General features: G+C 32.6%; 1 protein-coding gene across 15 annotated transcripts in view; it reads right to left on the bottom strand.

Moving 5' to 3' along the window:
• Positions 1-16,093, bottom strand: part of AHI1 (Abelson helper integration site 1) — a 176,163-nt gene that overhangs the window by 120,507 nt on the left and 39,563 nt on the right. For all 15 annotated transcript variants that reach the window (XR_012508578.1, XR_012508579.1, XM_074368302.1 and 12 more), the window contains exons 13-17: positions 11,415-11,644; positions 9,693-9,799; positions 7,123-7,241; positions 4,697-4,827; positions 3,243-3,383 (exon numbers count right to left, since the gene is read on the bottom strand). Coding sequence is in view for 13 of the 15 variants with exons in the window: in XM_074368302.1 (XP_074224403.1) it covers positions 3,243-3,383; positions 4,697-4,827; positions 7,123-7,241; positions 9,693-9,799; positions 11,415-11,644 (728 nt within the window). In the remaining 2 variants the exon portion in view is untranslated. The remainder of the gene's footprint in view (positions 1-3,242; positions 3,384-4,696; positions 4,828-7,122; positions 7,242-9,692; positions 9,800-11,414; positions 11,645-16,093) is intronic.

Raw genomic sequence — 16,093 nt, 5'->3', positions numbered from 1 at the left:
CGTAAAGTGCTTAAAACAGTAACAGAAATATGGAAAGTTCTTTGTAAGTATTAGCTATGATTATTATTAAATATAGTACAGGATCCTAGAGGTTGAGGCAGACAAATATTAATAACAGAACATTAACTGCTAAAGTCTAGCTTCATAAATTTAAGTCAGTAGAAGCCGTTTCTCTGACTAGTACTCTGTTATTATGGGAATCCTAAAAGTACATTATTTGTGGTACTCTGTGACTAAATTTTGTATTACTAGATGATTAACCCTTTCAACATCAGGCAAATAAAACTGCCTTCTGAAAGTAAAAATCATATTTCTTACCAAAAAAAGCAAAAAGTCAGTAGAATGAAAGACTTAAAAGACCACAACCTGAACACATGCTTAACAGGGAAAGACGCTTGCTGACTCTTCACAGATTTTGCTAGAACTGAAAGATGGATGATACATTCAGTTACCACTGTGGTCTCATTTGCAGCTTATTTAACTGATAAAAGTAAAAAAATGAGCTTGCTCCATTTTCCTTGAAAATTGCCAAAACGTATCAGCAGCTCTGATAAACACAATTTTAAAAATCATGTTAACTGTTTCGTATCTTTCAATTTTTATACCATAAAACATTTATGTAAAACTACATGTAATACTTTATTTTCAGACAAGAAAGTTTGAGCAAAATACTACTGTGGTAAAAAAACAAATAAAATAAAAGGCAAAGAGATAATGGGTCAGTAACAAATGTTACACTTTTCAATGAAAAATTTAAAGACTGTGACTTCATGATTCTGGTCTGTATGTAATGAGTAAAATATTTTAAAGACTGAAACAATGTTTCATTTTTTTCATGGTTATATACCATTCACAAAAACTGTGCTAAATCTTGCACTGCTTGAGATTACATAACTTCTTCCTAAGCTGCTGCTTTTTACAAGTAAGCAGCAAAGAGTTGGGAAAATGTGTTGAAACATTTTGAGTTTTGTTTGTAAACATGTGTTAGTATAGCAAAAACTATTCTAAATACACTGTACAAAATAATTTTTAAATATATATTATTTGAATATTTAAATTTCTAAAATATTCATGGAAATCCTTCCTCTATATTAAGACAGTGTAGACATAACATAATGTTCTTAACTTTATGCATTTACTTTCTAATACAACTGACCTAGAAGGGTACACACTCTAGTAAACAAAAGGGAAAGGCTGACCAACAGAAAGAGTAAAAGGGGAAAAAAAACTTTTTTCAATTTTATTCCATACAGAGATGCTTCTCGGCATATTAAAACATATGTTTCCATAAATTCAAGTGTATACTGGCTGGGGCGTGGTAACAACCCACTTTATCTTGTTTGTTTGTTTTAATATAATGCTTATCAAATTTACAAAGTATTTCCACAGTCCCTGTCTCACAGTATGCTCACAATAACTCTCTTAGGACAGGTATTGGTAGCAGTACCATCTACTAGAGAGGGAAGGCCAGAGGCTTGCACAAGGTCACTAAGGAAACAGAACTGAACCTAAAACCATTGTTTCTGAACTCCTAAAACACTTGGCTCTTTCTATTTACGCTTCTAGAATGGACTTCTTAGTCTAAATACCTACTGTCTAAAAACCAAATGGGCAAACTTAACTGGGCTAATCTAATGATGAACTCCTTCTATCAAAGACAAAAAGTAAACTGAAGAAAAAAGGATGAGTGGAACTTTAACTTGCATTTGTAGTGAAATTTTCAAAAGCCTAAAAAGTAAATTAGAGTTTAAATGAAACCTGTTGTAAAACTTCTTAAGAGGCCGAGGGAATAACAGTGCGCCTCTTTGCTGTGTAACAGATCCAGTTATAAAGTACTTAGGTATAACTCTCCTCCTTTATATGAAGATTTAAAGTAGACGAAAGAAAGAGCTGCTTCAGGATATATGTTTGAATTAAACAACAGATTTGGACATAGGATGATTTGAGAAATTACTTGTCTCTTCCTATAATCAGGCAGTGTTTAAATTCTGCTAGATTGTTTTGTAATAATAAGTGGTATTGTGTTTAACAATTTCACCGTGAGTAACAGTGTTCTGTAAATCTGAATATGTTAGAGAAATTCATTATTTCTGCTTTGTAAAATTCTTTAAAACAAGATAAATCTCAATTTTACACATTATTTTCAAATATAATTCACCTATAAAGGCAGAATAAAATCCACATTATGATTAAGACTTCAGATTTAGAACTTCACTCAACTAACAACTTATCACAAACATTAACCATTCACTCTGTATTAATGCAATAGGCTTAGCCAATCACATTTCGTTAATTTAAGACATTCTGTCCAAATAGTTCCACAGCAGTATAACCTACATACATATTCATATATTTATGCATTTATGACATTGTGCCTAAGCCAACTTAGCAAAGACAGTGAATGATATACATGATATCCCAAACAAACCAGAGACTAGTAAAAAAAACATTCATTTCTGTAAAAGAATTTATGTATGAAGAAGATGGAACTGTAATTTTGAGAGTGACAGCACTACCGGTACGATGCAGAACAATGAAATCCTAATTCCAGGACAGAAATTAAAGAAATATACGAAAAATAGCATAAATCCAAATAATTCTAAGAATGCCATACTATTCCTGAAAAATGTGTCCAAAGTCTTTATTTTCTTATTATTTCCCCAAATAATAGAATAGTGTAATCTCAGTGTAGAAAAAGACATTAGATTTCTAATTCTAGATCTCATTTTCATTGACACTTGACTTTTTGCCTTTTTTATGTTAAAAAACTCTCAAAACTACAACTTATTTAAACTCTGCACATTAGTAAAAAAGAAATACATAGAGTAAGAAATTCACTCAATACACAACAATAAATATTAAAGATTCATATTTCCTAAATGTTACTTACCTTTTAAATTTAGTTACCATATTCCCAAATAACTTTTAGGTAAATTTTGTTTATTTAAATTGATTTATAAAGAAAGTGATAATTACCTTTCTGTGATTACAACACCAGAGCACAACCATTATGTGTACTTTTGATGATATTTAAACTCCATAATAATAGCACTTGAGAAAAAATTAAATGTTATAATGTAATAATAATATGATCTATTTAAGCTGTTTGGCTTCTATAGTATATTCAAGAGAGCTTTGTTAATACAAAGGATGATAGTTTTTACAGAGCTCATAATTTACGGTTCAGTCTAAAATGTAAAGGTTACTCTAAATATTCTTCACTTATCAAGCAATGGACTTACCATGAAAATCATAAATATATAGAAGAATTGGCTCATTCTGCCCAAATGCACAAAATGCAACCATATTTTCAAGTGGATGATACGAAATATCTCGAATGGGTGACTTGAATGGCAGGTCAGAATACATTGCTACTTGTTCTCCTAAATAAGAAAAGACATTCAATAATTTGTACTGTCTCAGAGAGTTCTCATTATAAGATTATTCTGCAAACTTATTAAAAATACTTATAATAAGTAATGATAAAGCTCACATTATTTAACATGAAAACCTCAGATACTTATATTTGAGTACCACTATATTAAATAATTATCTTTATTTTTCATTCTATTAGCCCTTCTTTTGCTACTTTTCAGTCCAGCCTTTTCACTAAGGTTTTCAAGGCACAAAATAAAGACAAAGAACTTGTAAGCAGAGAGACCTGACTCTGAGAACTAACAGAGTTGAGCAAACACCAACTAACAAAGAACTCCAGGGAGAACGAGGGGAGGAATATCAGGACTAAAACTGAAGGAGCTCTCTGGTTGGGGAAGGTTTAGTGGGAAATTAATTTTTCTATATTTCTTCCAGAGACTGCTTGAGGTACCATCTGCTTTAAAGATACATATGGTTATAATGACTAAAAGAGGCCTATAGCAGAAGTTTAAGGAACCTATGAAAATCAGAACTCAGAAAGCAAAGAATCCAGTTTCACTGACTGCAGGGGAAAAGAGTTTTAACACTTATGAATTGATGCTAAAGTATCAAAATACAGTAAGAAAAAAAAAAAAAAAACCTAAGTGAACTGACTAGTTAAAAATGCCCAGAGGGAAAGATCAAGAAAATAAAAAAGGCGGGATCAAATCAAATGCTGTGCATTAAAGAAATTTTAAAGTAAATTTCATAAATTTCTTCCTGTTGCTAAAAAAAAAGTTTATATAGTTTTGGCTTTTCTTTTAAAAAACAAGGTGAAGCACAAATGAACTGCCCAATGTAATTGTTTCACTGAAAAAAAAAATTAAATTACAGTAATTTGGGTAAATTGCTATCACATTTCAGACATCCAAAATTCTGATAGGAATATGTTTGTTTCTAATAAAAATGTATTGTAGATGTTTAAACATCTGTATATCTAGTTATAGTCTAAATTCAGTTTATAACACTGTATTTTATGTTACAGTCCTCATTAAATACTTCTGTAAGACCGACAATATCTCATTACAGGTAAGGAAAGAATAAACCTTGAATTATAATGTGAAATTCTAAATCCATGAAAATACCAAAACAATAAAGATCAGAATTCAATATATATTTAGACTGCAGCTGAATTTTATTATGGGGTTTCCAATTTTGAAAAACATAACTGAGAACCTGAAATCAGAATTTCCTTGAAAATTATTCCATAAAATGGTAGATTTTATACTTCACCAAAAACAAAACAAAATAAAATTTTAAAGTTCAATGAAATATTATTTACCTGTTTCTGGGTTCCAAACATATACTATACCATCCTCACTTCCAGCAAAGAGAAAAGTCCCACATGGTGTCAAAGTACTATGAATCTTCTCTCGATAATTTGCTGCACCTACAAATTTCCTTGCTGCTAATCTAGAAGCAAAAAAGATTTTACAAATGTAACCTGTCTTACCCATTTAAAAGACTTGCGATAGAAAAACTTTTAAATACTTCATTTGCATTTAACAAACAATTTGTGAGAATCTGTTATGTAGGATACATTCTATGATAGACACAGAATAAGGAAGAGACAGTCCCAGAGCTCAGGAGGGCTTACAATTTAGCAGGAAAGAGAAGAAATGCATCAGCGTAAAATAGAAAGTGGATGTAGAAAGTGTCACAAAAGAAGAACAGAAAGAGCTCTTTGCAGATTTGGAAAAGAGAGATTATTTCCAGCTATGGAGCGAGAGACTACTTTGTAAACAGTACTGGAATTGATTACTAAAAAATAAACAGAATTTTTATAATCTTATATTTTTTCCATGTGTTAAATTTTAAAAACCAAACAATGAATACTTGATCTTTGCAGAAATATTAGAGAAAATATACTACTGAGTCATCTATTAAATATGGTATATGATCTTTCAGACTTTTTTCTTACATACAATAATAACAGCTAACAGTGTTTTAGTGCCTATTATGCATCAGGTAAGTACTATTATCATCCCTGGTTTACAGGGAGGGTAGTACATATACTGTTCTGTTATCCTCTTTTTTCAATCAACAAGGAATCAGAAATAATGGTCCTCCATGTCAGAAAATAAAGATTATGCATTATCATTTTAATAGGCATATATCATTGTCTAAATGTACCTTAAGAAATTTTCTATTGTTGGATAACACTTGGGTTATTTCCAGCTTTCTCTTACCATGAACATGATTTCTATGAACAATCTTGCATATTTTTTTCACTGCTTTATAATTATTTTCTTAATATAAATTCCTAAATCCAAGGTTACGAGGTCAAATACTTCTGTTGTATCTGTTTTAAGTACTTCACTTGTATAATAAACTTTATTCCCCATAAAACACCTATGAGGATGGTATATTATTTCTTCCATTTGAGTGGTGAGGAAAGAGAGGCACAGGGAGGTGGAGAAGGCAGTATCTGACTACACTCAGTGTTCCTCTAGAGCGAAAGCATGATCACAAGTGGAATACTATACTGCTTAACTAGAGAGTAACCAAACTCCATAGGCCTGGCCTTCTAAAATCTGGCTCTAATCTCTATTTGATTCCCTCTCAGCATTCCTTAGCAAGAAACCTAAGCTCATATAGACTGACTCACTCTGCCTTTAACACAACTTCTGTTATCCCAGCTCAGAACTTTATTTCAGGTTTTTCATGTTTTCCATCCCACTGAGAACACCACCATCTTGTCTCAATTCTATCCATCCTTCAAGACTGAGCTCAAAGACCAGAGAGCCCTTAACAGAAGACTATAGGATAGCTATCAACTTTACTGTTGCCATGAAAAATACAACTCTTGTATTATTTATTTATATTCATTAAAAAATACATATTGAGTACTTCCTGTCTGCCAGGTATGATGTGAGTACTCTGTCCAGAAAAAAAGAATAAGCAGATTCTAGTCCTCAAAGATCCCATAATGTAGCCTAACTGAATGTTATTTTGGAGGTAGAAACTAGATTATAAACTCCTGATGAACTCATTTTGCTTCTCATTCTCTCACGGCACCCATGTCAGTATCTTGAACAGTTCTACATAAATACTGAACGGCTTGATGGTTAGCCCTGAAAAGATAATTGCAGAATAAACTAATAAACCACATTTGCCTTTCTAAACACAGGAGTGAAATTTTATAAAACAGCTTTCTCTCAAATGTTTTACAGGAACTTTTAACATCAAAACAAAAGCACACAAAAGAAATCCATACTGGTTTTTCCAGAACTCTGCTTCTGCCTTTTACATTAAGGATATTTCCCTTCATCTGCCTTAATTAGAAGTAAAACAAAAAGAAAAACAAGGATGTATTGATCAAAAGCCCTCTCATTCAGGTATGATAATAGATCATAATATTATGCCATATCAATATCAGAGAGAAAAAAGATATTCTTTTTTATTGTTTCTTTTTTATTGTGAAAATAAAAAGCAATTGACTACATCTCAGCCTCAGAACTGTTCACACTTAGGGTCAGATAACTGTTGTGGGGGTCTGTCTTATGCACTGCAAGATGCTTAGTAGCATCTCTGAGCTCTGTCCACCTGACAAGTGGAATAAACATTCAAAAAAGTCTCTAGACACTGCCAGAGGCTTCTGAGGAACAAAACTGCCTAGTTGAGAACCATGGCTGCATTTTATAAATGTGAATTAATTTGTTACTTATTCCATGAGTGTTTAACGTATAAATACTGAAATATACTTACATTCGGAGATCCATAATTCTCAAAGTACTGTCCTTGGTATGAATTAACAAACGTTTTCCATTGGGATGAACCTCCAAGTAACTTATTGGAATCCCCTTAAATTCACTCTCTTTAATTTCCTAAAATGATTTTTAAAAAGATTACAGAATATTACCACGGTACATTCTGTTTAAAGTGAAGCCCTTTTAAGTACACAAATTTAATTTTAAGTCATCATTTTCAATTACACAATTCAGGATGCTTTAAAATTGTTAGCCAAATTATTCCAAGTTAACTTCAGGTTAAGGATGAATATAAAGCTGATAAGATCTATTTCTGGCTGTTACATAATGTCATATTTAATTAGTATGTGTTTTTGTAGTATATTCCTAAACAAGAAGCACTTTCTACAAACACATCTTCTAACACTACATTTTCTGTTTATCATCATATAAGAAACTTTCTAATTTTTATAAATTCAAAAGTACAGGATTAGATTTCAAGTTCTATGTCGGTCTTAGATTATTTCTTCATACATTTACTTCCACTTGTCCTGAGAAAGGTAAACTATATGGTTCTTACTCTGAAATCATTTAGTTTAGATTGTAATTTTAGGCTTTTTTTTTTTTTTAATACATAAGGCAGCTATAGAAGACACCTGACTAATGTTGTCAAGAAAGACAAAAACACTGAAGGAGAATCTGCTTACACAAGGCTTGCATAAGAATTTCCAAAAGTCCTTCTAGTTTGGATTACCAGGAGAAATAAAAACATTGCAAATGCAAAACTGCTTAGACTAAAGTCTGAAGAGTCAAAAGAGGGTCTGCTTTAACCTGCAGGCAGAATACTTTATACACCTTATCCCTCGAAGTTCCCTTATTATTTCTGCTCACTTCTAGAGGGTCTCCTCTTCAGAGGTGGGTTGGCGCCAGTCGAGTGGGATACAAACTGCCACCATCCTATCAGCAGCTGAGCCCCTGCTACTGTTGTTTGATGCTAAAACTTGCTGTCAGCTACTTTTTAAAAGTTACAGAATAAAGTCAAACACTGACACCACAGATGTGGATTCCACTGATCCAAACTACACCAATTTGGGGGTGGAGATGCACTGTTGGAGGTTTGAGTAACTGGAGCAACACCTGCACACATGCAAATGTGCAAAATCAAAAACAAGGCTGCATAACAAGTTAAGTGTTAGGTATAAATTTAAGAAAGGTACTGGCAGATTTAATGTCTGTAGTATATGTTAGTGATTTCCTTCATATTTTTCTTTATTATATTCATGCTTAAACTAAAAAAGTTCTAGTTTTAAAGACCATGTCCAATGCCAGGGAGTGTGTGTAACAGCACGTGTACACTTCACCCTATGGGACAGATGAGCATAACTTTGCGTAAGTTCTCTTCACCGCTCGTTGGAGAGAACCAAGAAAGAAATGGCATTCTCCAGTCTGTATGAGGGCATCAGCTGCCAAAAAGACACCCCAGCTCATTTCTTAACTTATCGTTTTTGACTATCTCAAGTAACCACCAGGCTGCAGATTTCCAAGGTATATGTGCCTTTTGGTTACTATAGCGAGGTAAGAAAACACATGATTTTTAATACAAATAACAGACACTGCATTGTAGACTAAATGAGTAGAAACAGTGTCTTTGGAGCCTTGCCAATCCCTCAGGTATATAAGTAAACAGAAAGCTCTTTTCAAAGTGTGTGAAATTAGGCTACAACATGAATCCTAAGCCATCATTCATTAAACTGACAGACCAGATGAGAATGACTGAAAATAGACTAGACTGGTTTTTAAACAGATCTGATAGACTCAATAGATTTAACTAAAGTTCATGGAAATTCTTTTTCACATAGAGTGTCTTTTTTTCAAATGAGGACAATTGTTATAATCTATTATGAACAAAAAAACTGAACAGAAGTATAGCATATAAGACAAAAACTGTATCAATTTATATAAAACAAATTCAGGTTTAATGATTTATTCTGTATTTTTAACTAAAAAATACTAAATACACACCAACAAAATTGCTTAGTATAAAGCCATCTTAAAAATTAAAAACACCTTACTCCCCAAATGAGATTATCCATTTCTGCTGATTTAGCAAATTTCAAATGAAACAATTATTGTGATTAAATGATAGACTCCCCCTCATACTTACATAATTTTGAGAAATAGCACTGTTAACAAACCTTGAGCAGTTTCTTAGTGATGTTATTGGACCAAGAAAAAAAGAATATGAATAACAGAAAATATGTTATTACATATAGTTGGTATATAACATATACCTCATTCTGCATAAATTTCAGTAATGGATCCCTGAATATCACTGTGCAAATGAGGGCTCAAAAAAAAAAAAAGTAAAACCTGGCCAAAATGAAGAAAATTTTCACTAAGGTGCTATATTATCAATTAGCCATCAGGAAGACATGATAATCAATGGTAACTGATTTTTCAGGGACTGAGAAAAACTTAATTTCTTTGAAAAGAGAAAACAGAATGTGTTGACATCTTATTTTAAAGTCACGCGATTTGATTTTTTTCCAATTTCTTTAATTAATCCCCAAATTTGAAATGACCTTATACCTTATTTACACTCCAGTGGCGCACTGAATGTTGCACATCATTAACTTTGACGTACGTGTTCCAAACAACAATCACCCCTGTGCAGTCTCCTGAATACATGTGATGGCCTATTTAAAAAAATAAAGTCACTCACATATCAATATTACACGAAGGTAGAAACAAAGATTATGAAATTGGGAAACTATATCCCAATAAAACAAAGAACTGGAGGGCTATTAAAAGGTATTTGTTAAAAAAAATTAAACAAAAGCAAATAGTTTTAAAAAAAGGCATACAATCAAAATTCAATTAAATTTTAACAAATTCTTCATTCTTTTGAATTATTTTTGATGATTTATCTCCCTTTGCCACCTACCTGAATTTGAAAACAAAAAGAAACAAGCATCTTAGTACATGTGTACATGGCTAAAACTTCAAAGCCAAACAAATTTGAATTATCCTATATGATCTGTATTGCTCACCTTTGTTAACATATATAACCTATTTTATATTCCTAGAAAAATACCTATATTCTAATATATACAGTTGGCATGACGTCTGAGACCTGGTAGGAACTCAGTAAATGATCAGGGAATGAATAAAACTATTAAGTAACAGGTGTTCCAGTTTAACAACAATTCTTAGAGTCAACCTATCTTACAGCTGAATGGGACCTCAGAGATCATCAAGTTCAACTTCACACCCATTCAGGAATAGTCTGCAAACCATTACGAACAGATGGTTGTTCAGCAACTGTGAATTTAATATTTTACAAAGCAGCTTATTCAACCGATGAACTGCTCTGTATGTTAGAATGTTCTTTCTAATTCTGAGCAAAGAAAATAGGTCTTCTGTAGCTCAGGCCCTATATTTACCTACTGGAGAAACACAGACTGACCTCTTTTTTTCACATCTTACCAAATATTTGAAGAAATTCTTCACCTCCTTCATAATCTGAGCTACTTCTATCATGGCAGAGTCTTCAGATCCCTGTCTATCCTTGGCTGACCTGTCCCGAGTGTGTTTCACCTTATAAACATCCTTGTGGCTGGAATGAGTACATTAGCAGTATTACCATTTTGATCTAGATCCCATACTAATTAATTATAGCTACAGACATGTAGTGTCTGAAATAATGTAAAAATGACTGTGTTTAATAGATATAATGAATTTCTTTATTCTTTCAGCTGATAAAATAATCTATATTTTATGTCTTTAAAACACCATTTACAATATCATAGTCTAAGATTAAATCTTTAAATAATTACAAATTTCCCTTCTGTATGTTTCTGTACTTTAAAAAAAAATCCTGCTGCTATAATTAAAATACATATTTTCAATATTCTTTTGGGATTTTCCCCTCATCTTCCTCATTTTACCCTTAACATAAAAAACCCCCTTTAAAAAAAACCTACTAAGGGAATAATCACCAATCCAATAAAAAGTATTTATGAAATTTAGAACAGGACTGGTTGTTACAGCAACGATTATTTGAATCTAAATGTTGAGGAATTTGCTGACGTTATAATTACTCACAGAGCTCCCTCAGTGCCAAATCTATGCCTAGGACTACTACATGATCTGCAAAACATGCATAAACCTACATATGCACTAACATATTTAATTTTATTCAATACATAAAATCCCTCTCAAGCTTAAATAATTATTATCCTGTAAAATAAAAAACATTTTTAAAATTCTTCATTCAACTAGACTTCAGTTGGAATATACCCTCTGACATACCTTCAATATCAAAACAGAGAGAGTTGATGAAACTCTTGTGAGTATCAAATTGTCGGATCAGTATGGCAGGATCCTCTCTCATATCAACTTTCCATATACGTATCACAGAATCATAGCATCCTGTAACCACCAGCTCTTTCACAGCTGGATGGAATTTAGCCGTGTAAACAAAAGAAGGATGAGGTAAAACTCTGAAAGTATTTGTATTGTTTATTTCATTTTTCCATATCCTGGAAAAGGATAAAAAAGTTATATATTGCTCCTGAAAGGCAGATGTTTCTCCAAGAACCAATATAGGCAATGGATTTGATAAATAAGCAAGTGACAACAACTAATGGTAAACTAAATTTTATAACAATAAAAATAATGTGATCACATTATTTGATGGCCAGAGTTCTTTACATTTTGACAAAGCTATTTCTTATAGTTACTATCAAGCATAATAATTAGATTGCCTACTAATTGTAATCTATACTGCAAAATGAAAAACTGTATTTGTATTTAGAAATGTCTGTATTTTTTAAACCTATCTATTTTTTGACATTGCTTAAACACATATTGAATAGTTGGTAAAATAGTGCATTTAATAAAATACATATAAAAATAAAATAGGAGGAGAAATTTCAATGATTTCCCACTTAAATTGTATATAATTGCTTTTGCAAAGTGCTTACAGTTGAGGTTTAGAGAACAGGATACTCTATTAACTTTTTACTCGTAATTTCAAAGCCTACATAATGAACGTATCTCAGACTTAGAAGCCATACTGAAATTACCATATAAATACTTGAGTAAAATAACATTAAAATAATTAGAATATTTTGATAGAAAATACGCTATTAAGCACTCACTTTATGTTTAATACTCTTGTTATTTCTTCCTCTAAATAATAGGTGATTTAAAACAAATTATTATTACTGTCATTGCTATAGCCTTAACAAGAGTAAATTCTAACAGTTAAAGTGTCATGTTAGATATTCTGCATTTCTAGTCAATGTGTAAAAAGGAAAAATCTAGCAACAAACAGGAGCTTTATGAGTGTGAAGCACTCGAGTTTTAAAAATTTAAGTTATCAGAATTAGAAAAATCTATTAATTTTTAATGTGAGGATTTACAATTCATCCTTTTAATTACTAAGAATTGAAGCAAATTAAGCCCTTTTCAAAATTACTGAACAAAGAAAAAAATACAGTTGCTATTCAAGAATAACATTCTTTAAGTTTTCTCAGCAGCTGCTTAAAATACAGGATATGATCTTCAATTACTAAGAATCAAAACTAATAATGAAGGAAGTGAAAGAACATGTTTTCAAGTAAAAGTAAAGCACGTGTGTCACTGCGTAAACATTTTTACTAGTAACACTTTCAATGAACATATGCTACATGAAATATAGTACTTATTGAAAGAACAAAATCACTAACTTTTGGAGGAAATATTAAGAAAACTGCTAAAAGATAAACATTGCTAATAAATCTTAGTAGCATTATCTGAAATACTATGAAACAAGCAGAAATGAAGCAATGTATCTTAAAAACAGCTCAATATAATTAAAACACACAATATTTTAAAAGAATACAGCTTTTATATAAAAGTCGAACTGGTATCAACGATGGCTTTAGTCACCCAAGCAGTGGTAGAATCCAAGATCAAAAGAAATGCATTAATGGATCTGTCAAAAAAAATCAGGTTGATCATAGACAAAGAACAATGATATACAAATTCGTAAAGACTAGATGAACACAAAAAAATTATTAGAATTAGGAAAGGAAAAAAACATACTAAAGTTAAAACAGTATGTGTGCAGAGTGAGGACATATGGATCTATTTGGGAACCATCATATGCAGACAAGTCTTTCTGATTATATTAGGAGCTAATGATCTGTATTGTTCTCCAATTACACTGATAACTAAAGGAGATTTAGGTTAAATCCACATGGCAGAGAGCTAACCAGCGGGGAAAGGTTACTCAGGATACTAACAATAACATGTGATGGGGACCCCAAGGGAAGAGAGAAAAAGACCTGGGCAGAAACCCAACTTCTTGTCACTTTTGAGCGTTAGTGACTCTGATTCTCTTCCTTTTAACTTAGGTTACTCATTAAAGGTATTCCTTACCTTTTTCAAAACTCTCACTGTCTTTTTGGTTCTAGTCACACTGTTTATCTCCTCGCTCAGTTAATCTTTCACAATATTATTTTTAGGATATAAAGAATCCTAAAGTAGTATCAATTTCAAAGCCACATAAAGAAAAAAGTATGCTTTACTGTAATATATGTTGTGTGATGAAATCTAAGGTGATTTCAAGAAATGATAAATCTAAGCTGGATTTTAAATGATCACTATGAGCCCACTCTGGCTTATCAAAGGCACTTAGATGTTTGTTGAGTGAATGAGTTCGGCAGGAAGGGGAAGAAAAGGGCATTTAACAAAGATTAGATGTTAAGGGTATTTCGAAAGATCACGTGGGTGAGGCAGAAGGTACATGGGAGGTGCCCAGAGAAGATGTAAGGTCAATGAGGGTCATGCTTGTCATGCCATGCCAAGGAACTGGAACATCTTCCAAAGGGCAGTGGTAATCGAAGATTTTTTTTAAATCAAGGCATTATGAAAGATGGTTTTGAAAAGATAATTTTAGCATACCAAGGACAGGGGAGCTAGAGACTGAATACCGGGAAAGCTTAGTAACAACAGTTTAAGCAAAAGATAACTAACAAGGGCTTGAATTAAGGCAACAGCAGTGAGGTCAGAATGCGACAATGTGAGCCTCTCAGGAGGCAGAACTAACACACTTTAGAACTACTTCGATGTGGAAAGGAAAGAAGAGATGAGAACTACTCTTGAGTTCCCAGCTTGGGAGACAGGCTGGGTAAGGTAAGTTTTGTTTTGGATTAGAGATGCCACTAGGCAATCCAGACAGAAGTTTGTAATACAAAGTTGAATTTGGAAAAAGTGTCGGAGCTAGAAATCATTAGCATGTACATGACAGTCAGACCCAGGGAGATGAGAGAGACCAGGATAAGCACACCAACCTACAGAAGACATTGAGTAAAGGGTCCTGGGGATAAGCATTTACAGAGAACAGGCAGAAGAAAGGGAAGTGGAGAATGAGAGTGAGAATTGGTCAGAGTGAAAAGAAGAAAACAGAAGAGGCTGTAAAATGAAACCCATGACTTGAAAATATTTCAATATTTATATATTGGTCAATAATTACTGCAGTGAAGGCAAACAGGGTTAAGGACTAAAACTAGCCAGCAGATCTGAAAATTAGTAAGAAACTGGAGATCTCTCAAAAATAAGTTTATGTAAACTCACAGTGGAAGTGAAAATGAGACTAACTGGGTTGAAGGAAAGACAATGTGAGCAGAATGCTCTTGATGGTATAGAAAGAAAAATAATGTGGTAGTCTGGAAAGCAGGGAGATTTTCTTTAGGAGACTTAATCATATGTCTAAGATGAGAGGACATAATCAATAGAGAAAGATACTAAAGAAACAAGAGAGGTAGGAAATAAAAGTAACAAGACTGTGGATTGAAAGATTTGAGATTAAAAGCACAGGTCAAAGATTACTCCACACTTCCTTGTTAAGAGAGATGTACAGAGATAAAGACTGGTAAATTTATGAATATTAGGTAGGAAATCAGAGGGAAATATGGGACTTTCATGTTTGGCTAAATTTCACTGTAAACTGAAGGTAGTCATTTAATGAAAGTGGCAAGATTGTGTTTTAGTGTAGAGAACTTGAAGAGTCATGTGGTTTGGATCTGCTGCTGGAAGAATGAGAAAAGATGGCTGAATAAAGATAAATAAAAGGATTGCTCAGCAGAGATGAGAGCTCAGGTGATTTTAAGACTTACAAACCCACAGACAGATCTTACCAAGGTTATGTATTTTTCTCTAACATAGCCGTGCATCAGACAGAATGGTTATGCTTGAGAGAACAGAGAAGCCAGATGCGTTATTGGGGATATTGTTAAGAGGGATTAAAAGTAGGTTCCCAGCTAGCCAGAAATCAGGTCTTCATTTAAATATAAACTAATTAGTAATGATAACATCTTAATCAATTAGACATTTTATACTGAAAAGGATGCTGATTAATAGAAGACGGGAGCTAGACGCTAGAGGTGTCTTCAAAGAGCATGTGTTAAAAGAGCAGGAAGCAGAAGTAAATAAGGGTGAAGACAGAGTGGACCTCAAACTGCTCTCAGTGTCCATAGATATAGTACTTATGTGTATCCACTTACATTTGTTGGAATCCAATTAAGTGACATATATAAAAGCATCTTGAAAATCTGCCTAATAATATTTGTAGAATATACCCATGGTAAAACAATCAGCCAAAAAAGTGTAAATAAAACTTTAAAAAGTAGCTTTTAAATATTTTATTGTGACACTTATTAAACTGAAAGGAGTTGAATTATTTTAAGACTGTCATTCTGAAAAGTACAAATATCTGACAATCTATTAAGCTCTTAAAACAAAAGATGCATATTTGTGTATTGATCCTATACTATGCACTGAGCACCACTGTGTCCTGGCCTCTGCATCCGGCTAACAGTGAAGACGGAATCCCTGACATCAAGAGCCTATATTCCAGGAAAGATCTCAGTTGTTTAATAAACCTCATGTCAAAGTATTAACTGAACAGCATATGTAACGATCATTTAAAGACAGTGAGGACA

The sequence above is a fragment of the Camelus bactrianus genome, chromosome 8 (genome assembly GCF_048773025.1).
Source record: "Camelus bactrianus isolate YW-2024 breed Bactrian camel chromosome 8, ASM4877302v1, whole genome shotgun sequence".
NCBI lineage: Eukaryota > Metazoa > Chordata > Mammalia > Artiodactyla > Camelidae > Camelus > Camelus bactrianus.
Note: the sequence above shows the minus strand (reverse complement) of the source record. Positions and strands in the feature narration are given on the sequence as shown.